This window comes from Malassezia sympodialis, genomic scaffold, assembly GCF_000349305.1.
Source record: "Malassezia sympodialis ATCC 42132 genomic scaffold, msy_sf_9, whole genome shotgun sequence".
Classification (NCBI taxonomy): Eukaryota; Fungi; Basidiomycota; class Malasseziomycetes; order Malasseziales; family Malasseziaceae; genus Malassezia; species Malassezia sympodialis.
This window is the reverse complement of record NW_017387807.1, coordinates 358,432-380,478: the sequence shown is the minus strand read 5'-3', so window position 1 is coordinate 380,478 and position 22,047 is coordinate 358,432. Positions and strand designations below refer to the sequence as shown.

General features: G+C 54.2%; 9 protein-coding genes across 9 annotated transcripts; 5 read left to right on the top strand and 4 right to left on the bottom strand.

The window, feature by feature from the left end:
- Window positions 1-66: 66 nt before the first annotated feature.
- MSY001_1977 (uncharacterized protein) lies at window positions 67-1,183 on the top strand (the record flags this gene model as incomplete). Its single annotated transcript, XM_018883807.1, has 3 exons — window positions 67-133; window positions 158-219; window positions 245-1,183. 3 exons carry the CDS (start codon window positions 67-69, stop codon window positions 1,181-1,183), a joined length of 1,068 nt encoding a protein of 355 aa, XP_018740530.1.
- A 1,216-nt stretch (window positions 1,184-2,399) lies between these two features.
- MSY001_1976 (uncharacterized protein) lies at window positions 2,400-4,449 on the top strand (the record flags this gene model as incomplete). The annotated part of the gene is made up of 2 exons (XM_018883806.1): window positions 2,400-2,517; window positions 2,549-4,449. The coding sequence occupies 2 exons, from the start codon at window positions 2,400-2,402 to the stop codon at window positions 4,447-4,449; spliced, it is 2,019 nt and encodes a 672-aa protein (XP_018740529.1).
- A 75-nt stretch (window positions 4,450-4,524) lies between these two features.
- On the bottom strand, window positions 4,525-5,690 carry MSY001_1975 (uncharacterized protein; the record flags this gene model as incomplete). The annotated part of the gene is made up of 2 exons (XM_018883805.1): window positions 4,525-4,634; window positions 4,772-5,690. 2 exons carry the CDS (start codon window positions 5,688-5,690, stop codon window positions 4,525-4,527), a joined length of 1,029 nt encoding a protein of 342 aa, XP_018740528.1.
- A 5,902-nt stretch (window positions 5,691-11,592) lies between these two features.
- Window positions 11,593-12,279, top strand: MSY001_1974 (uncharacterized protein; the record flags this gene model as incomplete). Its single annotated transcript, XM_018883804.1, has 2 exons — window positions 11,593-12,194; window positions 12,240-12,279. 2 exons carry the CDS (start codon window positions 11,593-11,595, stop codon window positions 12,277-12,279), a joined length of 642 nt encoding a protein of 213 aa, XP_018740527.1.
- A 39-nt stretch (window positions 12,280-12,318) lies between these two features.
- Window positions 12,319-13,570, bottom strand: MSY001_1973 (uncharacterized protein; the record flags this gene model as incomplete). The annotated part of the gene is made up of 2 exons (XM_018883803.1): window positions 12,319-13,323; window positions 13,388-13,570. 2 exons carry the CDS (start codon window positions 13,568-13,570, stop codon window positions 12,319-12,321), a joined length of 1,188 nt encoding a protein of 395 aa, XP_018740526.1.
- Window positions 13,571-13,773: 203 nt separating this feature from the next.
- On the top strand, window positions 13,774-15,902 carry MSY001_1972 (uncharacterized protein; the record flags this gene model as incomplete). The annotated part of the gene is made up of 2 exons (XM_018883802.1): window positions 13,774-15,859; window positions 15,886-15,902. The coding sequence occupies 2 exons, from the start codon at window positions 13,774-13,776 to the stop codon at window positions 15,900-15,902; spliced, it is 2,103 nt and encodes a 700-aa protein (XP_018740525.1).
- A 106-nt stretch (window positions 15,903-16,008) lies between these two features.
- MSY001_1971 (uncharacterized protein) lies at window positions 16,009-18,539 on the bottom strand (the record flags this gene model as incomplete). The annotated part of the gene is made up of 2 exons (XM_018883801.1): window positions 16,009-18,249; window positions 18,273-18,539. 2 exons carry the CDS (start codon window positions 18,537-18,539, stop codon window positions 16,009-16,011), a joined length of 2,508 nt encoding a protein of 835 aa, XP_018740524.1.
- A 135-nt stretch (window positions 18,540-18,674) lies between these two features.
- Window positions 18,675-19,929, top strand: MSY001_1970 (uncharacterized protein; the record flags this gene model as incomplete). Its single annotated transcript, XM_018883800.1, has 2 exons — window positions 18,675-19,816; window positions 19,848-19,929. 2 exons carry the CDS (start codon window positions 18,675-18,677, stop codon window positions 19,927-19,929), a joined length of 1,224 nt encoding a protein of 407 aa, XP_018740523.1.
- Window positions 19,930-19,954: 25 nt separating this feature from the next.
- MSY001_1969 (uncharacterized protein) lies at window positions 19,955-21,637 on the bottom strand (the record flags this gene model as incomplete). The annotated part of the gene is made up of 4 exons (XM_018883799.1): window positions 19,955-20,140; window positions 20,349-20,412; window positions 20,503-21,072; window positions 21,294-21,637. 4 exons carry the CDS (start codon window positions 21,635-21,637, stop codon window positions 19,955-19,957), a joined length of 1,164 nt encoding a protein of 387 aa, XP_018740522.1.
- Between the last annotated feature and the right edge of the window lie 410 nt (window positions 21,638-22,047).

The following is a 22,047-nucleotide window of genomic DNA, read 5'->3' as shown; positions in this document are numbered from 1 at the left end:
CTCGGTAGTCGGCTTACGCCCCACAGGATCGCTCGTACTCTCTCTAAGCGAGCGACGCTGGACGCGATGAGCGACAGTTCTCGCGAGTCGCTCTTTCTTCAGCGGTACCGCGCCTTTTTAAAGTTTGCAAAAGGTATGTGATGGAAAATGACACTAGATCACCAAACTGTGGTTGCTGCGGGACCTGCCTCGCTTGTCTCTACATTGGCATCCTTTCCCGTACGTGATTGTAATCTCACTCCAGTTTGATAGTGTCAAAAGCCGCATGCAAGTGAAAAACTATCCAAATGCTTGGAAATGTGCACAGGCTGTTATGCGTGAAGAGGGTGTTCAAGGCTTCTTTCGAGGTGTCACCATCCCGCTTATTACAATTACCTTTGTGCGGACCATTTCATTCAGCATGTATTCTACGACGAGGAAATGGATGGAGCAAAACTTTGGACCGCGCGAAAACCATCTCCCACGTACCGCACTGTATGGGCTTGTTGGGGGTATTGCTAGTGGCACGATGATAAGTTGTTTTTCGGCACCCTTTGAACTTGTTAAGGTGGAACGACAGCTCGAGTATCTGATCGCTACCCAGCGCCATCAAGCGAGTGGTAATACCAGTCCACTTGTTTTCAAGCCACGCTCAGGTTTTGAGGCGGCTCGTGACATATACCGGACGCACGGAGGCGTACGTGGATTCTACCTGGGACTGCGTTTGCATATGCTGCGCGACATGTCGGGAACGGCGTGTTACTTTGGCCTCTATGACTCAATTCGGTTGATTGGTGATCGCATGGAACGGAACAACATGTTTATGGGAACTCCTGCTCCCGTCGTATCATTTTTGATTGGGTCGGTGAGTGGCATCTTGTCGTGGTTCTCTATATACCCAATCGACCTCATCAAGACGCAAGTACAGCGAGACGTACTGGCAGGTGTGCAACGACAAAGTGCTGTGGCTGTGTTCCGGCGCCTGCTGCAGCGTGGTGATTCACACCCAACCGAGTTCAATGTGCGCCATGTTCCTTGGCGCCGGTTTCTGCGGCTGTACCGTGGCCTAGGAATTAGTGCGCTCCGCAGCTTTATTTCACACGGATTGATGTGGACGACGATCGAATCGATCAGCCATCGCGTGGAATCGGAGGCAAGGAATCACGACCTTGACTCTTCCTATGACTTTTTGGACTTCCAGTAGACAAGCAGTCAAACTATACCTTATCTACTTGCGATGGGCACGGCGCGCACGGCGCTCCATGTCATCCATATCGCAAAGAGCTTTAGCAGCTTTCCAGAATTGCACCCCGTTGATGATCTGCTTGCCAGCGCAAATAGGGAACGTGAGCGCACCTAGAAGTTGCGGCCAAGTCAAGCGTGGAATCCATACATAAACCAACTGGAAAAGGACACTACTCTTTTCAGCACTGGCCAGATGAAGGAGAGCATTGGGCAGGAAGGGTGCCACTTGCAGGCCCAAGGGCCGCGTGTAAAAGTCCATCAAGTACAGGCACACAAAGAAGAGTTCATTGGCGGCACAGAATACAAAGAGGACACGCTTTTAAGTTAGCAAGGTCACATACCGTATTGGTGTAGTATAGAGAGAGGATCCGTGAGGTTTTAGAGTCAACTTTCTTGTGGGAAGAGGAGCCCGAGACAAGAGTGCTATTGTGAGCAGCATGGCGCACGTACGTGTACATGTGAATGTAGTGACTGCTAAAGTCCAGGGTGACTAGGCCCTGGAATAAGAGGGCATAGGAAGGATAAGTCGCAGTCAGGAAACACAGTAGGCATGCTGTGGTGCAGCGGTCGGTGACCATATCAAGCACGGCACCAAAACGTGTGCTTTGGTTCAGCATGCGAGCAAACATGCCATCAAAGGCATCTAGCAGACACGAAATACAGTATAAAACTGTGCAAACCTTCGGGTTTTCGCGCATAAAGTACAGAGAGATGGCTGCCAGAATCACGCGTGTATAGCCTAGATGTTAAGGTCACGAATTCGTACCGATCAGGTTGGGCACAAAGAGAAACACATTTTCTCGCTTTGCCTCTATAGCGCGAGCAGTGCGTTCTTTTGAAAGCTTTGTCGAAGACTGCTTGCGTTTTGATCCTGCCATTCAGCTTCGGTCTCCGTCACGATGCCGCGGCGCGGCATAGGCGAAGCCCTTCCAACCAGCCACGGCTTCGGCCGAATCTTGCTACACGAACACGACGCACGGTTGCTGCATGGCAAGCGAAGCGGCAGGACTGCTACAAGCGGAGGTGGGTCTACGATTGTATTGACGCAGCCCATTACGGTCATTCCTTACAATCCTAATAACTCAAAATCAAATATATTCTCGCGGATTGAGCTGTTTGAGCGTGATGACGTTCCAAGCACATGGCGGCAAGAAGCCTATGTCAGTACCTGGACAATGGCGCAGGATCGGCTCACAGCTCTGGTGAAGAAACTGTATATGCCTGCATTCTCATCCTTAAGAAAAAGCCTTGACATACAGCCTGGAAATTTGTTTCCGGTCACTGTCCTAGATGGTACGTCGATAGCAGTTCTAACCATCGCCAGCGAGTGCGAGTGCCTCTTGGGAAGCATGGCCTCAGGCGCTAGGGGAAGCCCTTCAGGCACCCAATCGAGTATTTGTTCATATGACACCGGCTCAGTGTGTCAACATCACGTCCGCGCTAAGTGCAGTCGTATCGCAAGTGGCCCGATCAGTGCCTGTCACTCCAGAAACCCAGCAACTGTTCCAGCAGTATGACGCCAGCGATTTAATGTTAATTCCCGCGTTATTCCGTGCCATACGTCAGGAACTTCCTTCCATCGTACTTATCGTGCACGAGTTGGAGACATTTTCTGTGGCTGTTTTGAACGATGCGCTACATGCGTTGCTCGCATGGTCGGGGGGTGCACTGGGAGAGGCCCCTATGATACATTGCCTTTTCATATACACAGCGCCCTTGCCAGTACTTCCACGCTCGAGAGCATATGAATCATTCACTCGCGCGAAACCCTGGATCCACACCTTTCTTTCGCCGCGAGTACTGGCACAGCTGGATCTGGCCACTGTCGACTTGCCGGATAAGACTGAATTCTGGGAGCAGGTCGTCTGCTCATTTTTTGCATTACCTCAAACTAATATATGGCTTGGTCGCAGTATATTCGAGCTAGTGCGACGGCGCTATTGGCATGCATCGCCTAGTTATGACACTGTAGCACAATGCATCCGCCTGTGTTATTTGGAGCATTTCCGTTCACGACCACTATCTGCCTTTGTGCACCGACGACCGGATCTGGCATTAGTTCAAGAGCACTGGAGCCCGGAAATTCTAGCGCAGATGCGCTTGGCCATGTGCTCTAGCTACTTGGGCCAAAAACCTATACCACAACGGGTCAAAAAGCTTGCCAAGGATGACGCGGCTCTTCTGAGCATGGTGTCTGGTGTGTGCGAGGATATGCGGATTTGCATGACGCGGCGTGCTATAACATTAAGCGTGGTTGATGTTCTTCTGCATACAATGGGAATCTCCGGTGCTGTCGGTACAAAGCTCGGGTTATCCGGCTGCACCGCCGTGGCTTTAGAATGGGACCCTCCTTTTACGGACTGGGACGCTTCAAGAACGGCCGTGACCGGCGTCACAGCTTCAACGCCTCATGCTGAGCAGCTCGGTACATTGATCCAACATCTTTGCACGACGGTTACAGTAGAGCAAGTCGACACTCTTACGACGGCTCTGCTCGAACGCCTGGAGGCGTTGGAAGCAACTTTAGACGTTGCTGCAGCAGCCGTTGTCCGCACCTCGTATCGCGAACTCAAGTCCTTTTTAATGCATCCCGCCAAGCGGAGTTTATCTGAGACGGCAATGATTCGTCGCTCAGCACTGGCTCGCTGGGTCTCGACGACATGGGCTGAGCACCGCGAAACACCGTCTGATCTGGGCGCAGCCATTTGCACCTATGACTTCGCAGATCCCATCTCGACCTTATTAGAGGGAGCGGCTCGCGCCGATATTCTATTAGCGCTTGATTCACCGACTGAAGCCCTTGTTTCCATGTATGCTGCTTCGCAAACAGCACCTGGACAAAGGGAACAACCGCTGACGCATGACTGGCCAGAGTGGGAGTCGCAGAATTCTGAAGTCCATACGCTTCGAACCATGCATGAGGCATTGAAAATGTCCGTGATTCCTGATGTTTGCCGACTCTATTCACTCTATAAAGAATCCAGCAAGTTTATCAATTTGTCAGACTGGTATGAAGCTTTTGTGCAGTCGTTTGAGACAGAGGCGAAACAGCGAGAACAAACTCAGTTGCCTGCCGAGGAAGAAGCGGCCGACCTGCAAATGCGGTTCAGCCTTGCTGTCAACGAACTAGCGCATATGGGTCTACTAGGACCCACAGGGCGTAAACCAGAGCATGTATATCGCATTGTGTGGGATTTGCCGATTAGCAGCATGGACGATGCTTAAGACTGTTGAAATTTTTTGGACGATGGGCCCTTGAACCGAAATTTCGATAGCTTGGCATCACGGTTGCTGGGACGTTTAAAACCTCCGCGCCGCGAGGAAGGTTTGAACGAAGGACCCAACATTTGGCGCATGGCCGGCGTTGGCGTTGGTTTTTCCGACAGTCCCATGAGGCCCTGGACCAAGGACTGCACAGACTCGAGAATATGTGCATTGGATGTACGCAACATTTGCCGCAATGAGTAATAATAGCCGAATAGACTCGAAAACACTCCTTGAGCAGTCTCAGCTTGAATGTGACTCTGTGCTTTGGGAATCAACTCACCCTCGAGCATCTTAAGGCGAGGCTCAATCGGTGCAATCAACGAAGGAAGTGGAGCATGATCGTTCTTTTGGGCCAGCTGATCAACCTCTTCGGCAAATGAAGCTGCGTGGAGCGTCTCAAGCGGCATGTCATTCAGTTGGAATGCAACAAAGGCGGTCTCGAAGTCCATAACGACCAAATCAGCACGACCGTCACGACCGCGACGCCCTGTGCGTCCTACGCGATGCACATACATCTCTTTGGAGGGAGGGATACCAAACTGAATAACACGAGTCACCGAAGGATAATCAACGCCACGCGCGCTGACATCGCTCGTAAACATAATGCTAGGTTGGTTATTGCATTGCCGGAAACGCTGGCTAATCTTTGAACGCTTTGATTGATCCAACATACTGTGAATTCGGAACACCTGGGTATTCTTGGAGCCAGGAAGCGACGGTAGCATGACTTGCACCATGTTGGCCAGCATGTCTGTGAGCTTGGTCGTTGAAGTAAATAGCATGATCTTGGAACGAGGCCCGTGTACCATTTGATCATGTGCAATTAGGCGCATGATATGGGATAGCAGCTCTGAAGGATTTTGCAAGGTAGTAATGGTCTGAGGAATCCGCTTATGCACACTGTCTTCGCCTGGTGGTACACAATCAATAAAACGATGTTTTTCATGCAGCGCAGCGCGGGCGACCTCTGTGATAGAGGTGTCCATAGTAGCACTGAAAAGAAACGTAGTACGCTGTTCGTTGGACGGCAAATGCGAGATGATCGACTGGATATCCTCGCGAAAACCAAGTTCCAGTAGCATATCAGCCTCGTCCAATACAAGCGTCTGAGTAGTCGAGATAGCCTCGCGAAAGGACGCAATACTCAAAAGATCCAGCAAGCGACCAGGTGTGGCCACTACAATGTCCTTCGGGTACATATCCCACGGTCGACGCTGTCGAATACTTTTTACACCGCCCACGAGAACATGAACATGCATCCTTCTCTCCTTTTCAACAAGTTTTTTTGCTTCCTCTGCAATTTGCATTGCCAATTCACGCGTCGGAGAAATGACTAGCGTTCCAACACTGCCAAATCGGAATTCACGTTCAAGATCACGCACAGCACGACTGCTTATGTTGTCAAAGGTATCTGTGCCGTACTTATGCTGAATATGATTCCGAAAAGATACAGTAGGCTTGCCCTCCTTCAACTGGTGAATGGCATGTATCCTAGCTTGGATCGAAGGAACCAAAAACGCAATCGTTTTTCCTGTACCAGTGCGAGCTTTGCAAAGCATATCCCTACTTTTGCCATCACTTAAAATCGAAGACGATTCTGACAGCTCTGGAAGCAGTTTGAATACACGTTCTTGTACATCGGTAAGCTTGTCGAAGTGAAAGGGCGATTTGGTCAGGGTGTGGCGCAAAGATCGGGCCACTTTCCAACCCTCTAAGCGTTCCAGGAGAGAAACGCATGAACTATCTGTACTGAAATAGTGTGCATGACTCGTCTTAAATTGTTGAATGGTCCATCTGTGTAGCCGCCAGCCGACAACTCCGGTACGAGTAAGCACCATCATCGTGGGGCAAGGTACGCAGGAAGAATCTTGAAAATTTAGTCATCATCGTATACAGTAAGTACTCAAGTCCAACACAGCGCTCAGGACACCATGGCCGAGCCTCACTTCTTGGATGCTGAACGTCGCAGAAAGGCTGTTGTCAGTGAAACGAACCGATATCAGGTTCGATTTGATGCTCCTGATGGTATTACATTTGCGCCAGACGTGACCAATTCACACAATTCGTTTAAGCGTATATTTCATGTTCCAGCATTACCCGAACCGAAAGAAGCTATGTATAATTTCGAATGGGATATTGCCAAGCATGAAGGTCGTGAATATGTTCCTTCATCTTCTTTTGTAATAGGAGATGATGAAGAACTCACTCCTGCTCAAAAGTTTGCGCAAGAAACGAGAGAGCAAGCTGCCCAAACTCAAATGAAACAGAATGATCAAGACCAGGTTTCTACTGATAATACAAAGACAAAGGCTCCATCTGACTTAAAAGGAGAAAATCCGGCAGCTTCACACCATCCTGACGATACTGCTGAAAATGGAATTGCGGCAACAGACAAGAACAGCAAGTCAGACAAATCTAACGACAAAATGGATCGTATGGAAGAAGATAACACAAACTGCGACACTGCATACTACGATACAGAGAAACCTGAAGAATCCGACAAGCCAGAGACTGAAGAAATTGCACGAAAGGCCAAATCGGAGCTTGAGTCCGATTCCAACAGGATGGTGAATCATGACAATGATAAATCACAGGAGGACCACGGCCCTCTTACTGATGATGTTGAGATGTCCAATACTGCCCATCAAAACAAGGAAACTTCACCAAAGGACAGTGACGTATCGGCTTCTCAAGCAGGGCAACATGCTCAAAATGATGGAAAACAATCAAATGACCTTGCCCAGCGAACGGCCTCTAGGGCAATCGATGATAAAGAAATTACGGCAACGGATCCAAAAGAGAAAGCCAAGATAAAAGCCAAAATCAAGGCAAAGGCCAAAAAAAATCGCAAGAAAGCAGAAAAGGAGCAAGCAAATGCCCAAAGTAAGTCTTCGGATATTTCACAAGCAAAGGAAGAGCGCCCTATTACGGAAATAGGGCCGTCTCATTCAAGTGCTGCACCTGCTAAAGAAGAGAATCAAGAATTGAACTTGGTCAATTCGTCTGAAAAGAGTTCTATTCCCAACCAAAGTGAAGGGAAATTAGATTCATTAGACTTGCCTGACAAAAGTAAAAAATCGAACAGTGTCAAAACAGAACCAGATACTGATGGTACAAAGCTGGAAGAGACCCTTGGAAAAACGGGTGATATCGACGCGCCAAAATTGCAAGACAATATTGAGAATTCTACAGCGAAAAAGCCCGAGGCTGAAGCCCTGAATACGGATGGCGATGAACTTGAGATCAAGCCGGTTGATTCACATGAGCAAGGGGAAAATACCGAGCCTTTAAAACAACCAGGGGAAAATTCGAAGCAAGTCGAGACTGTCGAACCAAAGGATGACCATAAAACTCAAGAAAAGCAAGATGAGCCGAAAAAGGACAGAGTGCCAAATGACAGAGCATCTGTTTTTACAAAATCCAGTACGATGTCCAAGTATGCGCCTTCTGTGAGTGCATTTTCCGTGATGGCCGACAAGTCTCTGCAAGGAAAACTATACAATCTTCCCTCTCAAGTCCAAACTAACTTGCGTGTAAAGGACTTCAAGGTTCCTCCTAGCATCAACAGTAAAGATGATGGCAAAAAGCCCTGGAATAGTAGCACCTGGAGCTCGAATCGTGCATTCGAGTTGCTCAGTCAACAGCCCAAAGGTCGCGACTCGGGTACGCAATGGTCAGAGATCAGTGGCCCAGGTGATTCTACTGCATCGATATCTCAAGATGTTACATTAGATGTCATATCGGCTCTATTTGTACCAGACCCTCGTGCTTGGCGGCCATATCGGTTCGTGCGCCGAACCAACCCTCGTCAAGTACTATTAATGTGTGCTGGCACAGCTCTATCGCCTCCGCAGCTCCGATCTGCGGAGGTGGCGCACCGTGTGGCCGCTGGTCTAATTCCGAGGGAAGAAGCCGCCAAATTACTGGATTTGCCCTATTCTGCATCGGAGAACACAAAACTTCAGGCCGGTCTCGGATTTATATACAGCCCCGACAAGGCTATTTGTGCCGCACTTCATGAGGAACTGGATGTTGCGCGAGTTGAAAAAAATTTTGCGCGACGGCTTGAACGACCAGAATTCCCTGCTACGACAACAAGGCACCGAGCCGCTCTTCGAAGTGTGATCGCTGCCCTGGAGTATGTCCGGTGGGAGGAAGAAGGATTCGACAAAATTGTCCTAGCTACCCATCATGGATGGATTATCCGTGGGATCTCCCATGATATTTGGGAATGGCGCCAGAATGGCTGGAGATTTACGCGCAACAGTGTACTGGGTCTGCCAGGTGAGAATGTGCCGGACAGAGACCTATGGGAGTTGCTTGACTATGTTGTACGCCAGTATGAATCGATTGACTGCAACTGTCGCTTTTGGCATATCCCAAAGGCTACCAACAAAGAAGCTATCGCTCTTGCTGAAATGGGGGCTCTTAAGACAAACCAACAACCCAGTACGGTGCGCTGGACGAAAACCAAGAAGCAATCGTCCGGCACTGTTTAGGTAGTCCGATATGTTCGTACATGATTGGAGCTGAGGCGACGCTGCCTAGGGGCACGTGTTTGCAAATCCCATTTTAGACACCCTGTGATTTGGTATACTTGAAGGTGAAGTGATGTTGTGCACAGGCCATAGGAGCAGGTGCCTGGCTTACCTTTCGCCGTATTGTACAACTGGATTCTTTCCAGTATGTTTGTTCGACATCTTTTGAGTTCATTGGTGGTGGCAGTCCTTGGTGTTAAAGCGTTTTCGTGGCCCAATGATCCCTATGGTGAAACAGAGCTGGCACCCGCATCCAAGGGTTGCTGGAACCCAGACAGGGAAAGCAAGCAATTCACGCTGGCTGTTATGCCTGATACACAGTACCTGTATGACCAAAATAGGATTCACCCCGCACCTATGGAAGCAGCATTTGAGTATTTGACGTCATGCAATGAAACGGGTGAGAACATTGTGTTTATGGCCCATCTGGGTGATATTGCTCAGAATGGCTTAATTGAAGAGTACGCTGTGGCTTCAAAGGCATTCAATTTGCTAGATGAGGCTGGTGTGGCATACAGTACACTGGCGGGTAATCACGATATTGATTCGAGCACTGATGACACGCGTGGCTCGACCCCATTCTTGGACGCGTTTGGCTCGAAGAGGTTTGCCCATTCTAAGACCTACAAAGGATCCAACAAGGGTGGCTACAATAGCTTCCACGTCTTTAGAGCTGGCGGTCAGGACTGGCTCCTTCTAGCATTGGACTGGCGTATGTCGAACAGTAGCTTTGAGTGGGCGAATGGAGTCCTATCGAATCATTCGTCACTCCCTACAATTCTCACTACACATGAACTCGTCTCACCCGACACTGGCGTTACAGAGTTCTCTGACTACGGCGAGGAGGTTTGGGACAAATTGATTCGGAACCACGACCAAGTCTTCCTGACGTTGAATGGGCACTTTTGGCCAGCTGGGCGTACACACCGCACAAACCGCGCCGGTCATCGCGTGGACTCGCACATTGCGAACTACCAAAACCGGTACTATGGTGGTGCGGGTATGATACGTCTGTATCGTTTCGATCTGGAAAACAACACGATTGAAGTATCGACGTTCTCACCGTGGATTCACAAGCTGATGAAGCAGGGCAAGGCCAATAAGCTTGCCCTTCAAGAGGCCAGCCTAGATTCTGATGCGGATCAGTTTTCAATGTCGGTTCAATTCGAGGAGCGCTTCTTCAAGTCAAATAACACCAAATCGAAGCGCGGGGACGTGAAAGAGGTGATTCCTGGGACGCTTGCCTACTGGCGTTTCGACGGACACAACGACCAGACCTCAGTTTCGCACAATCTAACCATCAGAGACCTTTCTGACCACGGCAATGATTTGGTATTTCACGGTGTAAATGAGAGTGCTACTCACACTATCCACTGGTCCAGTGCGCATCATCCCCAGCAACCTGGTCATGGCAGTTTGAACTTTACCGGGCAGAAACAACCGCTGCGTGGATCATACCTCCAAACGGTGGATCACGCGCCGATAAACTATGCCACGTTTGAACATGGTTATACATTTGAGGCATATTACTATCTTCCTAGCAGCTGGAATCCTGACCAGAATGCTTGGTCTAGCATACTGAGCCGCTGGGGCACGGCTGGTCAGGCCAACAAGACAGGCGCTGGTGTGGATCCCGACGAGCCGATTGTGACGCTTTCGCTCTCGAACGACCGTGAGCTGCAGTGGCGAGTCTACCCGTTACACAAGAATGTGGGTAGCACCAATTGGGGCCATGAATCGCCCTTTGATACTTGGTGGCATGTGGCGGTGGTGAACAATGGCACGCTCACCAAAATGTTTGTGGATGGGTGTGAAGTGGTCCGGAACCCCCAGCAATGGGTTCCCGGTCTCACGACACTGAATCAGCCTTGGATGTTGGGCGGTTATGAATACAATGGCACTATAAACCAGATTTTCTACGGAAGTATTGGCGATGTGCGCATTGTCGATCGCCCGCTGTCGATTGACGAGTTCCTGTTGCACTCGGGTGCGGGGGACAAGAACCCTCCACGATAGTATATCTATAATGTATGCTTTGTCAGCTCGCGAACCACGGTCGACTCCCGCGCAGAGCCTGCAGTGCACGATCGACGTGGCATGGCTGCACCCATTCGAACCAGCTCGAGTGTTTCGCGCGATACTGCTTCGAGCCTAAGGTACAAAGCCCTTAGTGCTGAATCCTATCGGCTGGATAGCCCACCGTTTACGGGCGCTGCTGTCGCGGGAGCTGGACCAGTCACCCGGGAGCTGGCCGAGGGCAGCGATGGCACGCAAACAGTCAAGGTGCCCAGCAGAGAGAAAAAACCAATTCAAAACGTTCAAAACCGGTCTTCTGCACGTCCTCTTGATGGTGATGTGAGTCCGTGCGAGTTGGATTCTGGTCTGGATGACGAGCTGGATGAGCACCAAGACTGTGAACATGCCAGCATACCTGTGGATCCTACTAAATGGCGGTCTCCTTATACTCAACCAGTGCCTCTCCAGGGAGAAACGCTTGTATGTATAAAGATGCTCATTGCAGGATGATTACGTTTTTCCTCGTCACCGGCTGGGGACTCAAATGATGGATGAGAACAAAACGCCGCTGGTCATTGTGGCCTGTGGTAGTTTCTCGCCTCCCACCTACCTTCACTTGCGTATGTTTGAAATGGCAAAGGACCAAGTCATTGAAGCAGGCAAGTACGAGCTGCTTGCCGGATACTATTCGCCTGTGTCAGACCAGTACAAGAAGGAAGGCTTGGCGAAGGCGACGCATCGCGTGCGCATGTGCGAGCTGGCTGTGCAGCGCTCTTCCAACTGGCTGATGGTGGATGCGTGGGAATCACTGCAGGGGACCTATCAGCGTACAGCTGTTGTGTTGGACCATTTTGACCAAGAGATCAATGGGCAAGGGGGTTTGCGCCTTCGGGACGGCTCGTACAAACGCATTAAAATTATGCTGCTAGCCGGTGGTGATCTGATCCAGAGCATGGGCGAGCCAGGTGTGTGGGCCAACGACGATTTGCACCACATTCTCGGTCGGTACGGGTGCTTCATTGTTGAGCGTACGGGTGCTGATGTATGGTCCTTCCTGTTGTCACACGATCTACTTTGGCACCACCGCAAAAACTTGGTCGTGGTGAAGCAGACTATCTACAATGATATTAGCAGCTCGAAGGTGCGACTGTTTGTTCGTCGGGGATATTCGATCAAGTACCTTTTGCCGAACAGTGTAATCCAATACATTGAGCAGAACCAGCTGTACCGCTGAAAATAGAACAGTCCAAATCGTTGTGAATGGGTATGGAGACTATGACGGGCAACGAGCAGTGCCCAAGCCAAGCAACAGTTCGACGGCGTGGCGGTCGTGCTCGGTGAAAGAGCCCATCGAACTAGGTATGCCCTGTGGCGAATGAGACGGCGAGCGGTCGGTCTCGTCAAAGAAGCCACTGTCATCATGCACGTCCTCTTTTGTACTCACATCGCTGCGCGTGCTGGAAGTGCGTGCCCAGTGGATGCTCGAGGGCTTGGTATGCGTGGCAGACAGAGAGCGATGCATTGTTGTGGCCATGCGAGCCGGCGGATGTGTATAGTAATGAGCAGCCTCAGGTAGCGGACGAGCAGCGACATTATCTGCCTGCTTTAGCGTGGTGGGCACCATGTTTTCTTTGTCCGCAAATACATCGCGATCCGTGGCTAGTTCTAGGCTCAGCGAGGGCTTCCGCTTCATACTCTCTGTGCGACGAAGACCCACGCGCTCTTGCATCACCAAACGGGCATCCGTTTCAGGACGCTTAGCCTCATTGGCACTAAGAGCGCGCTGGCGTCTTTGCAGGCGCAGGAGGCGTTTCTGGGCGAGGCGACGCAGCGTGCACTCCTCATCGTCCTCGTCACCAGCAGGGGCCGGCTGCATGTCATCCACGTCGCTGGTGCAGCTTCCCAGTGCACTGGAGCTTTCCATGCGCTGCCAGATAGCGCGCTCATCATGACAAGGTCCGCCAGCAATGATGCAATGCCCCTCTCGAGTGCTGGCCAGGGCACAGGGCAACTTCTCAGCGTGCGTAACAGGGTCCATAGCTGCCTCGCCCAGAGCCGCGCGACCACCGGATGTGGTCACCAGGGAGACACAGGGTGTACTGGCAACACGTCGAAAGGGCTCGCGCGGTGGTAGAGACAGCGTAGGAGGAGCCACGGTCGTGGACTGCGACCGCTGAAGGGTATGTGGCTCAGCGCGCAGAGTCCCCATAGCCACGGGAGGCATGCATGCATGTGCATTGTAGCGAAGCGAGCGTTTCTTTTCGGCCTGGCGGCGGTTCTGGAACCAGACAGACACAGCCCTGGCATCAGTAAGTGCACACGCACCGAGGCGTCATTCCAACCAAGCTTGCGAGCCGATCGCGTGTCTTTTCGTTGGGGAAAGCGTTCTGCACATACGCTGACATGAGTATGTCAACTTCGTGTGGGCGCGTCCGGCGCCGGCGCTTTTTCTCGCGCGTGGGAGCCGACGCGCCCGTTGGCAAGGGAGCAGCGGCAGGCACCGTCGGCTCACCACGATCCGCCATGGCGGAAACAGAAACAGTCCCCATCATAGATGGAGCAGGGGATGGAGGGAGGAGGTTGGAAAGGGACCGGGCTCCACGGGCAGTGGGAGGAAGGAGCGCGTTGGTGCTGGCACGCAGCTAGCTCGTCCGGTGTTTGTTTAGCCACGCGCAGATCACGCGCCCTTTGTGGAGGCACATGGTTTGACTTTTTCTCAGCAGCCACCATGGGGGCCCTGCGTCGTGGTAAGGGGGCTCAGCGGGCTCGTGGGACGGCGGTGCATCACCGCGATGTGCCATGGGTCTCTATGCCTATATCCTCTGCGTCTGAAGCAGTCAATGAGACGACCGAGGAAGGATTCGAGGGTCTTGACATGACCGGCGACGACTTTCTCGGTCTGCAGGCTGCCGAAGGTTTTGACGTCGTATATGAGACGGATCCAACGAGCAAGAACAAGCGCATGCGCATAGTCAAGGTTGATGACCACAGAAAAAAAAAGGATGCACGTACGGAGTCCCGCGTGCCAGCTCAGAGCGACAAGAGCCGTCCAGTGACCAAGGCCGAGCCATCGGCCGATGAGGACGATGTACAGGCCGGCATGCCCGAGAAACCGGCCGCCAAGAGAAAGGCGAAGCGCCATGAAGCAATCTTGGATGATTTGGATGTGGGAAAGGCACTCCAAATGGCGCGCGAGCAAGAGCTGCTCCTCGACGACGATGCGGGCGACGACGGGAAAGAGGCCGCGGAGGCAGCTCTGCCAGGCTGGGCGTCGCTGCCGTTGCACCCTCGTTTGAAGCTGGCTCTCTCGAAGCTTAATTTTCAACAACCGACACATGTGCAGGCGCAAGCGATTCCCCCATCCATGGGGGTGGATGGCGCGCCGCGCGATGTCGTGGGCATTGCTCAAACCGGTTCGGGCAAGACGTTGGCGTATGGTCTTCCTATTTTGCACTACATCCTGGAAAACTCGGCGAACTCGACGGAAGCGGAGCGGCCGCTGGATGCACTGGTCCTGGCCCCAACCCGTGAGCTCGCGTTGCAGGTGACTGCGCATTTGCAAGCGCTCACCGAGGCGGGTGGTCGCTTTGCGAACGTGGCTGCTGTGTGTGGTGGAATGTCTGTCCAGAAGCAACAGCGGGTCTTGCGGCAGCATGGCGGCTCGCATATCATTGTGGCCACTCCTGGTCGTCTGTGGGACATGCTCAAGCACGACGACGCCCTGGCACTGCGTGTGCGTCGAGCACGCTTCCTAGTGATTGACGAGGCGGATCGGATGGTGGAGGCCGGGCACTTTGCCGAAATGGATGCCATCCTGGGAATGGTGCGCCGGACGAAAGGGGCCGTCGTGGATGCCAACGAAGAGATGCAAACGTTTGTGTATTCTGCGACGATGGCCAAGGCGTTGCAGACCAACCTAAAAAAGGCGAACTGGCGCAAGAAGCAGCGCCAGTCACAGCCCAGCAACACCTTGGACGACCTATTAGCGCGCGTTGATTTCCGGGACGCAGAGCCACTGGTCGTGGAGCTGGTGCCGGAGCGCCATGTGGCCGACACACTGTGGGAGACCAAGGTTGAGTGTGTGGGAAAGGACAAAGACTCGTACTTATACTACATCTTGCTGCGGTATCCTGGGCGCACGCTCGTCTTTCTCAATGCAATTGATGGTGTGCGGCGACTTGTGCCATTGCTCACGACGTTGGGCATCGCTGCATTCCCGCTGCACGGACAGCTGCAGCAGCAGCAGCGGCTAAAAAACCTGGACCGTTTCCGCAAGACGCCCAATTGCGTCCTCCTAGCGACGGATGTGGCAGCCCGTGGTATCGATATCCAGGGTGTGGACCACGTGGTGCACTTCCAGCTGCCCCGCTCCGCAGACACGTACGTGCATCGTGCTGGGCGTACCGCACGCGCGGGTCACATTGGTGTGTCGATCGCGCTCATTGAGCCGTCTGAAATGCGCCTGTGGCACAACATTTGGCAGGCGCTCCAGCGGGCGGACACAGTAGCGGCGCTACCGGTGGAATACGCCTTTATGAACCCAATTCGCGAGCGTCTGGCCGTAGCCAAGGAGATTGACAGGCTCACGCACGTGCAAACCAAGGCGTCGCACGATGACGCCTGGCTGCGCCAGCTTGCGGTGGATGCTGAATTGGACTATGAGAGCGATGCAAGCGATCCCGATGCGGACCACGTGGGGCGCAAACGCAAGCGACACGCCTCGCCCCCCGGGCTCGCGCGGCTCAAGCAGCAGCTGGCCGAGATGCTGGCGCGGCCCCTGCGCGCACGGGGCGTAAGCCAAAAGTACATTACCAGTGGCTCGAGGCCCGAGTTTGTGCAGACGATGCTGGCAGGTGACAGTACGTATAGAGAACTCACACCAGATGTGCCGCAGATGATCGGCCTGCGGAACTCGACCATCCACGCAGATATGGCTGCTGCCAAAAAACCGTCGAAGTAGAAACTATGTACCATACTTGGCCCCACGGTAGAACGCAGGTGGCAAAGACTGCGCCAACGAGAAATACGGCCGCTCCACCACGAGCAGCTCGGCGGCGACGCCCGAAGATGTGAGCGCGCCGACATGAAGCAGCGGCTGGTACTTGAACGTGGTGCGAACGGTCCAGGCCCCTGCCTCGTCAGGCTCCTCACCCGTATTGCGGCGCTTTTTGCGCGCGGCTGCTTTGGCCTCGCTCTGGCGCGCAGTACACATCCACGTCGGGCCATGCAGGATGAGCGTCGCGCCAGCTGGGCTGGGCACCCATGTCGAGCCGACTACAGGCTCGCGGATGCGCCCGAGCTGCGCATCGAGCTCTTGGCGCAGTCCGTTCTCCCACGCAGGCTCTTGGTCGGCGTCCAAATCGTAGAACGATACCTGGTTCGTCGGCAGCGTGATGACCAGCAGACTCGGTTGCGTCGGATGGAAGCATGCACTGCTCGGCAGGCAGGCTGGCGACGCGAGCGCACGCTGGTAAGAGAGTGTGTCTAGGTGGAACACGTGCAAGCGGCGACTGGCATCGCCGGTGAGCAACCACTGACTGTCAGGCGAGATGGCCGCTAGCACCACGGGCGCGAAGGCATCGCGCGGGCCGTGGGCGGACGCAGATGTGTCGGCGAGGGGCGTCGCGTCCGCGTCTGATCGCACTTGACCAGCAAGGACGCGCCCATCGACTGCCGCGCGGCGCGAGCGGTGCTGCTCGAACGATTTCAGAAGCTTAAGGGGCACGTCGTCGTGTACCGGCAGCTGGATAACATGCACAAAAGCGCCCTGCCGAGTACAGAGAATCAGACGTGTGCTGTCCGGCGTGAACATCAGCGACGAGGCACCGGGCACAGGCACAGGGCGCCTGTACATGGCCGCACCGAGCCCCTTGACTAGCCGAGGGCTGTCCTTCAAGCTGTAAAGTTTCGTTTCATATAGATCAGAGATGGCAAGGAAGCGGCCGTCGTGCGAGATGGCTGCAGCACCAATATTGGAGCGCACCTGCACCTCCATTTCGAGCACCTTGCGCCACGCTCCCCCCTGCTCGATCTGCCAGAGCCCTACGCTCCGATCCCGCCGCAGCACAATCCAACGCTGCCCAGGAGCGACGCAGACGACTCCATCGCGAGCACTCGCAGGAACAAACGCAATACGGCGCTGGATTGTGTCAGCAAACGATGTTGACGTGCTGGACGAGACAGGGTTGGTATCCGACGACTTGCGCCACGCTGCATGAGATGCAGGCGTCAAGACCAGGTGGTAGTCAAGGCCGCCGCTGACCAGGATCGGAACACGTGGGGTCGAGGCTGGCAAGCACATATTCAGGGGTGGATCCATGGCGAGCGCGCGCACATCATGCGCGTGCAAACGGCGCGTGCCTGTGTGAGTCCACGTGGAGCTGACGAGAGTGTATTCCACCACCTTTTGGTCGACGCCCGCGCTGTAGACGGCTTTGGCATCATTGCTAACACACAGGGAGAGGACATCAGCGCCGGCTGTATGGCACTGGAATGTGGCGCCGGGTATAGGCACGCGTGTCCGCGCATCAAAGAAGGTCACGCGCCCGGTGGAATCGCCGGCCACCAGCGTTCCATCGCGCAAGACTGCGACACACCACACGATGGTGTGCTCTTGGCGGTTCTTTAGCAGTGTCAAACGAGAGCGCATCTGGCCCGTAGCCACGTCCCACACCGCCGCCGTCGAATTGCCTAGGCCGCCAAGAAGGAATGTATCCTGCCATGTGTCTTCGTCCTCGTCCGAAGACAAGTCCGCGTCATGGCGCCTGGCTACGCGCTTCGGAGGGCCCCATGCCAGGCTCAGGATGCGGCTTGCCACGCGCGACATGCGAGGCTGCACAGGCACCTTCTCAATTGTACCTCGCGACGCAGTGACGTGCTCAAACGCGTCACCTGCGACGTTGATCAGGCGCACAATACCATCCTCACACCCAATCGCAAGGTACTTACCCGTGCTGCTGGCCGCCATGCTCCAAATCGCGCCACCTTGTGACGGCAGGGTGCGCGTCGGTACCTGGTGCTCTTCCAGCGCCAGGGTCGCCGGTCCATCTTCGCTGATTCGGGCAATGGACGCAGGCAAAAAGTGCTCCGATACGATACTGCCACCTGATGTACTAAAGAGCCGCAGATAGGGTGTGCCTTGAGGCGTGTGGGATACGGTAAAAGCAAGCGACTCGATTTTGTACTGGATATCGCCCAGCAAGGTCTGGGTAAGTAGAATACACGAACCATTTCTGGCATCCAGCCCTTCGCCATAGATTTGCTTCCGGAGCGAGTATCTTCGCACCATGTACAAAGATCAATGTTGCCATTGTCACGGCCGACTGCTAGCACGGACCGCGTGGCGCCCAGGCTGGACGCCATACCACTACTCGCCACGGGTACCGGCGAAAACGCGAGGGCCGTGATGGCGGACGGACTCCAGTCCACAAACCGCACGCGATGGAGCGGCAAGGCCGCCACCGCACGCCCGTGGGCCTGGCTCGCGTCGCTCATGGCGTGTGTCCAAAGCCAAGTGGCCTCGCCTCTGCTCGCAGCCGGCGAGGAAAAAAATCGTGCTCACGTGATGGAAGCGATGCGAGCCGTGCGCGGCCCTCGCGAGGAAGCGCGTGAGACTGAGAGCCACACATCATGACCGCAAGGAGCAAGACGAATCATGCACCAGTGTCGAAAACCGTGGTCATCAAGCTAGGTACCTCTTCCATACTCTCTGAGGACACCCTCGAGCCAAAGATCCGGATACTTGCATCGCTCGCCGAGACGGTATCGCTCTTGCGGCTGCGTGGACACAGAGTGGTCATTGTCTCGTCCGGTGCCATTGGTGTTGGGCGTGTAAAGATGGGGATTAAGGAAAGGCCAAAAAACCTTGGGGAACGTCAAGCGCTCGCTGCGCTGGGGCAGCTGCGCCTCATGACACTCTGGGACAGCTTTTTCGGCGCACTGGGGATCAATATCGCCCAGGTGCTGCTGACGCGCGCAGACATTGCGGACAGTCCGCGCTACCATAATGCGCGCACGACGCTTGAAACACTTTTGTCAGGCGATTTCAAGGCTGTGCCGATCGTCAACGAAAACGACACCGTCTCAGTATTCGAGATGCGCTTCGGCGACAATGACTCTTTATCGGCCATCACCGCGGGGATCATTGACGCAGACTATTTGTTCCTGTGTACAGATGTTGATGGCCTCTATACGGACAATCCTCGCTCACACCCAGATGCCTACCGCTTGCATGTGGTGCCGGATATGGACATGGCCCGGAAAGCGGCCAGTGTCAAAAGTTTGGGCTCGAATTTTGGCACCGGTGGAATGCAGACCAAGCTCATCGCTGCAGAATTGGCCACAGCAGCTGGGGTCACGACGGTGATTTTGAATGGTGAGCACCCTGAAAATATTGCGCGCATCGTCGAAAGCGACCTGGCTTCGCAGCCGGGGGTAGAACAGATGCAGCTCAATGATCCACCTCATACGCTGTTTCTACCTAGCAAGATACGCATGCCCGCGCGGAAATGGCGCATCCTACATGCAATGCATCCTTGTGGCTCGCTCTGGATCGACCAAGGAGCGTATGAACGTCTCTCGCGGAGAGAGTCGGGCGGTCGCTTGCTTCCTGCCGGCGTGTTGGCCGTGGACGGGACCTGGGAGCGTCTGCAGGCAGTGCGCCTGCTTGTGCGGGACGTACAGGAGGATGGGAACTACATCGACAAAGAAGTCGGACGAGCCTTGGTGAACTACACGTCGGTGGACTGTGAGCGCATCAAGGGTCTGCAAAGGTACGTGTACATGTGTCACTTACACATACAGTTCCCAAATCGAAGATGTGTTAGGTGCAGCAGACTCGACATATATCTCAGATCAGGTGGTGCTCTCGGCACCGGCACCCTAGTCGCGACATTGTACAGACAGATCAATTACCCAAGATAGTCAATCGACTTGCCACCCATAGTCGCCTGCGCCTGCGTCACACCACCAGAGGCACCCGGCGGTACAATTTCACTTAGCTTTTCGCCAAGCTTGAGGGTGTTCCACTTAATCACACGCGGGTCCTGGCGCAGACGGTCATTGAGCACTTTGAGCGTAGGTGCGTTGGTATCAAACTGCATGAGCCAGTAGCTGGAATGTCAGCCACAGACACTTACTCTCCCGATGTGTGGTAGGCCTGGTGCCGTCGTGCACGCTGCGGCAGGGTGCGCTTGCCCCAATACTGCACGTTGCGGACCACACCACCGTGGTTTAGCACGAGGCGCGAGGTCGAATGGACAAGATCACGCAAAGGCGCCTGACTCGTAAGCGAAGCTCACTTACCGACTCTGAAGAGGCGATGGCGACGCAGAATAGTTCGTACAGACTGAGGTCAGCACCACGACCGCTACGTACGGCATAGCAGCGTTCGTCGAGTAAGAAGACCTTCGAGCGTCGCGGTCGATGGCTTAGTCAGATTTCTATGACCTAGGGGGACCGCACCGCCTGGTGGAGAGCGAGGCTGAGTGACAGGAGCTGCAGGCTTTCCAGACCACCGTCCATAAGGGCCTTGTCTGTGCTGCCGAGCTGAAGAGCGCACTGCGCCTTTTGGCGCGCATTCAGCAAAGGGTGTGTGATAATGTAGTCGTGGAGCTGGAGTGAGCAGACACCACGCACCTGCAGGACCACCTGCATACAAGAATAGCCCTCGCGGACAATGCAGTCCACAACGCGCGAAATCCGATCAAAGTCAGAGCCCGCAGCAGTCGACATAGATTCGTCGGAATTTATTCCAATGCTCTGTGCCAGTGACTCGATCACATCTGTCGGCACAACTCCAGCCAGCTCACTGACTGTTGCGGCGGACATGGAGCGGACATCGCCGCCCCGTGCCGTGGCGAGACGCGCGACGGACTGGAGATAGGTGATGGAGCGGCGCATGTCTCCGTCAGAGGCGCGGATCAGTGCAGGAATGATCTCGGGGCTCAGCTGTAAACCCTCGGCTTCAGCAATGTGGGCCAGGCGTGCCTCTGTGCTCGCTATGTCCAGCGGCCGGAATCGGAACTTGCTGCAACGCGATGCGAGCGGCTCGATAATTCTCATGTCAGTTCATAGTACACACCGAGTAATGTAGTTGCATATCAGGCAGAACCGCGTGATTCGGCTATGTTGCTCCATAATGCGACGGAGTGCACCTTGGGCGTCTTGTGTCATGCTGTCCGCCTCGTCAAGAATTACGATCTTGTAGGGAGGAGACGGAAAGCGACTGTGTTACTCAGGGGCACGTACGGGTCGGGGGCAGACACAGCTGCCATAGCAAAAGATTTGATTTTCTCGCGAACCACTGAGATGCCGCGCTCGTCGGACGCGTTCAGCTCCAGCACACGAGAGCGCATGAGTTCAGGGCTGGAGTCAGTGCAGAAAATACCCACCCAAAAAGCTGCCTGGCGAGCGCGAGAATTGTCGACGTTTTTCCCGTACCAGGCGGGCCATAGAACAGCATGTGCGGGAGCTTCGGTCAGCAGCACGTCACGTACGTTGGTCGACGATAGCGCCTTGCGCAATACGTCCACAGCATGCTGCTGGGACGCCACATCGTCAATGCTTTTAGGCCGGCTCTCGGTAAGGCACATTGTACATACTACCGCTCAACCCACGGTCGACCTTCACTCGCCATACTCTGAAGGTGGGCGCGTGTCGGGCGCGCGCCGAGACGTGGAGTCCCAAGTAGCCTACCAGGTCTATAACACATGCATTGCACCACGAGTCGTTACGGCCGCGTCGCGCGTCTCCGTTGCGTGCGCCATGGACGACAGCATGGGCCCCCGACCTGATGCTGTGCAGCCGGGTCCCGAAACGGGAAAGCGCAAAGCAGGGGATCCACCCTCGCGTGGTTTGCCAAAACAAGCGAGGAAAGACGCTGCCTTGGTGCAACTAAAAGGATCACGCCTGATGCTGAAGCAGAAGGCGGTGGCATGGGATCGGACAATGCCGGTTCTACGCGGTACGTACTATTTGTGCTGACATGTAGCTGTACTGGAGT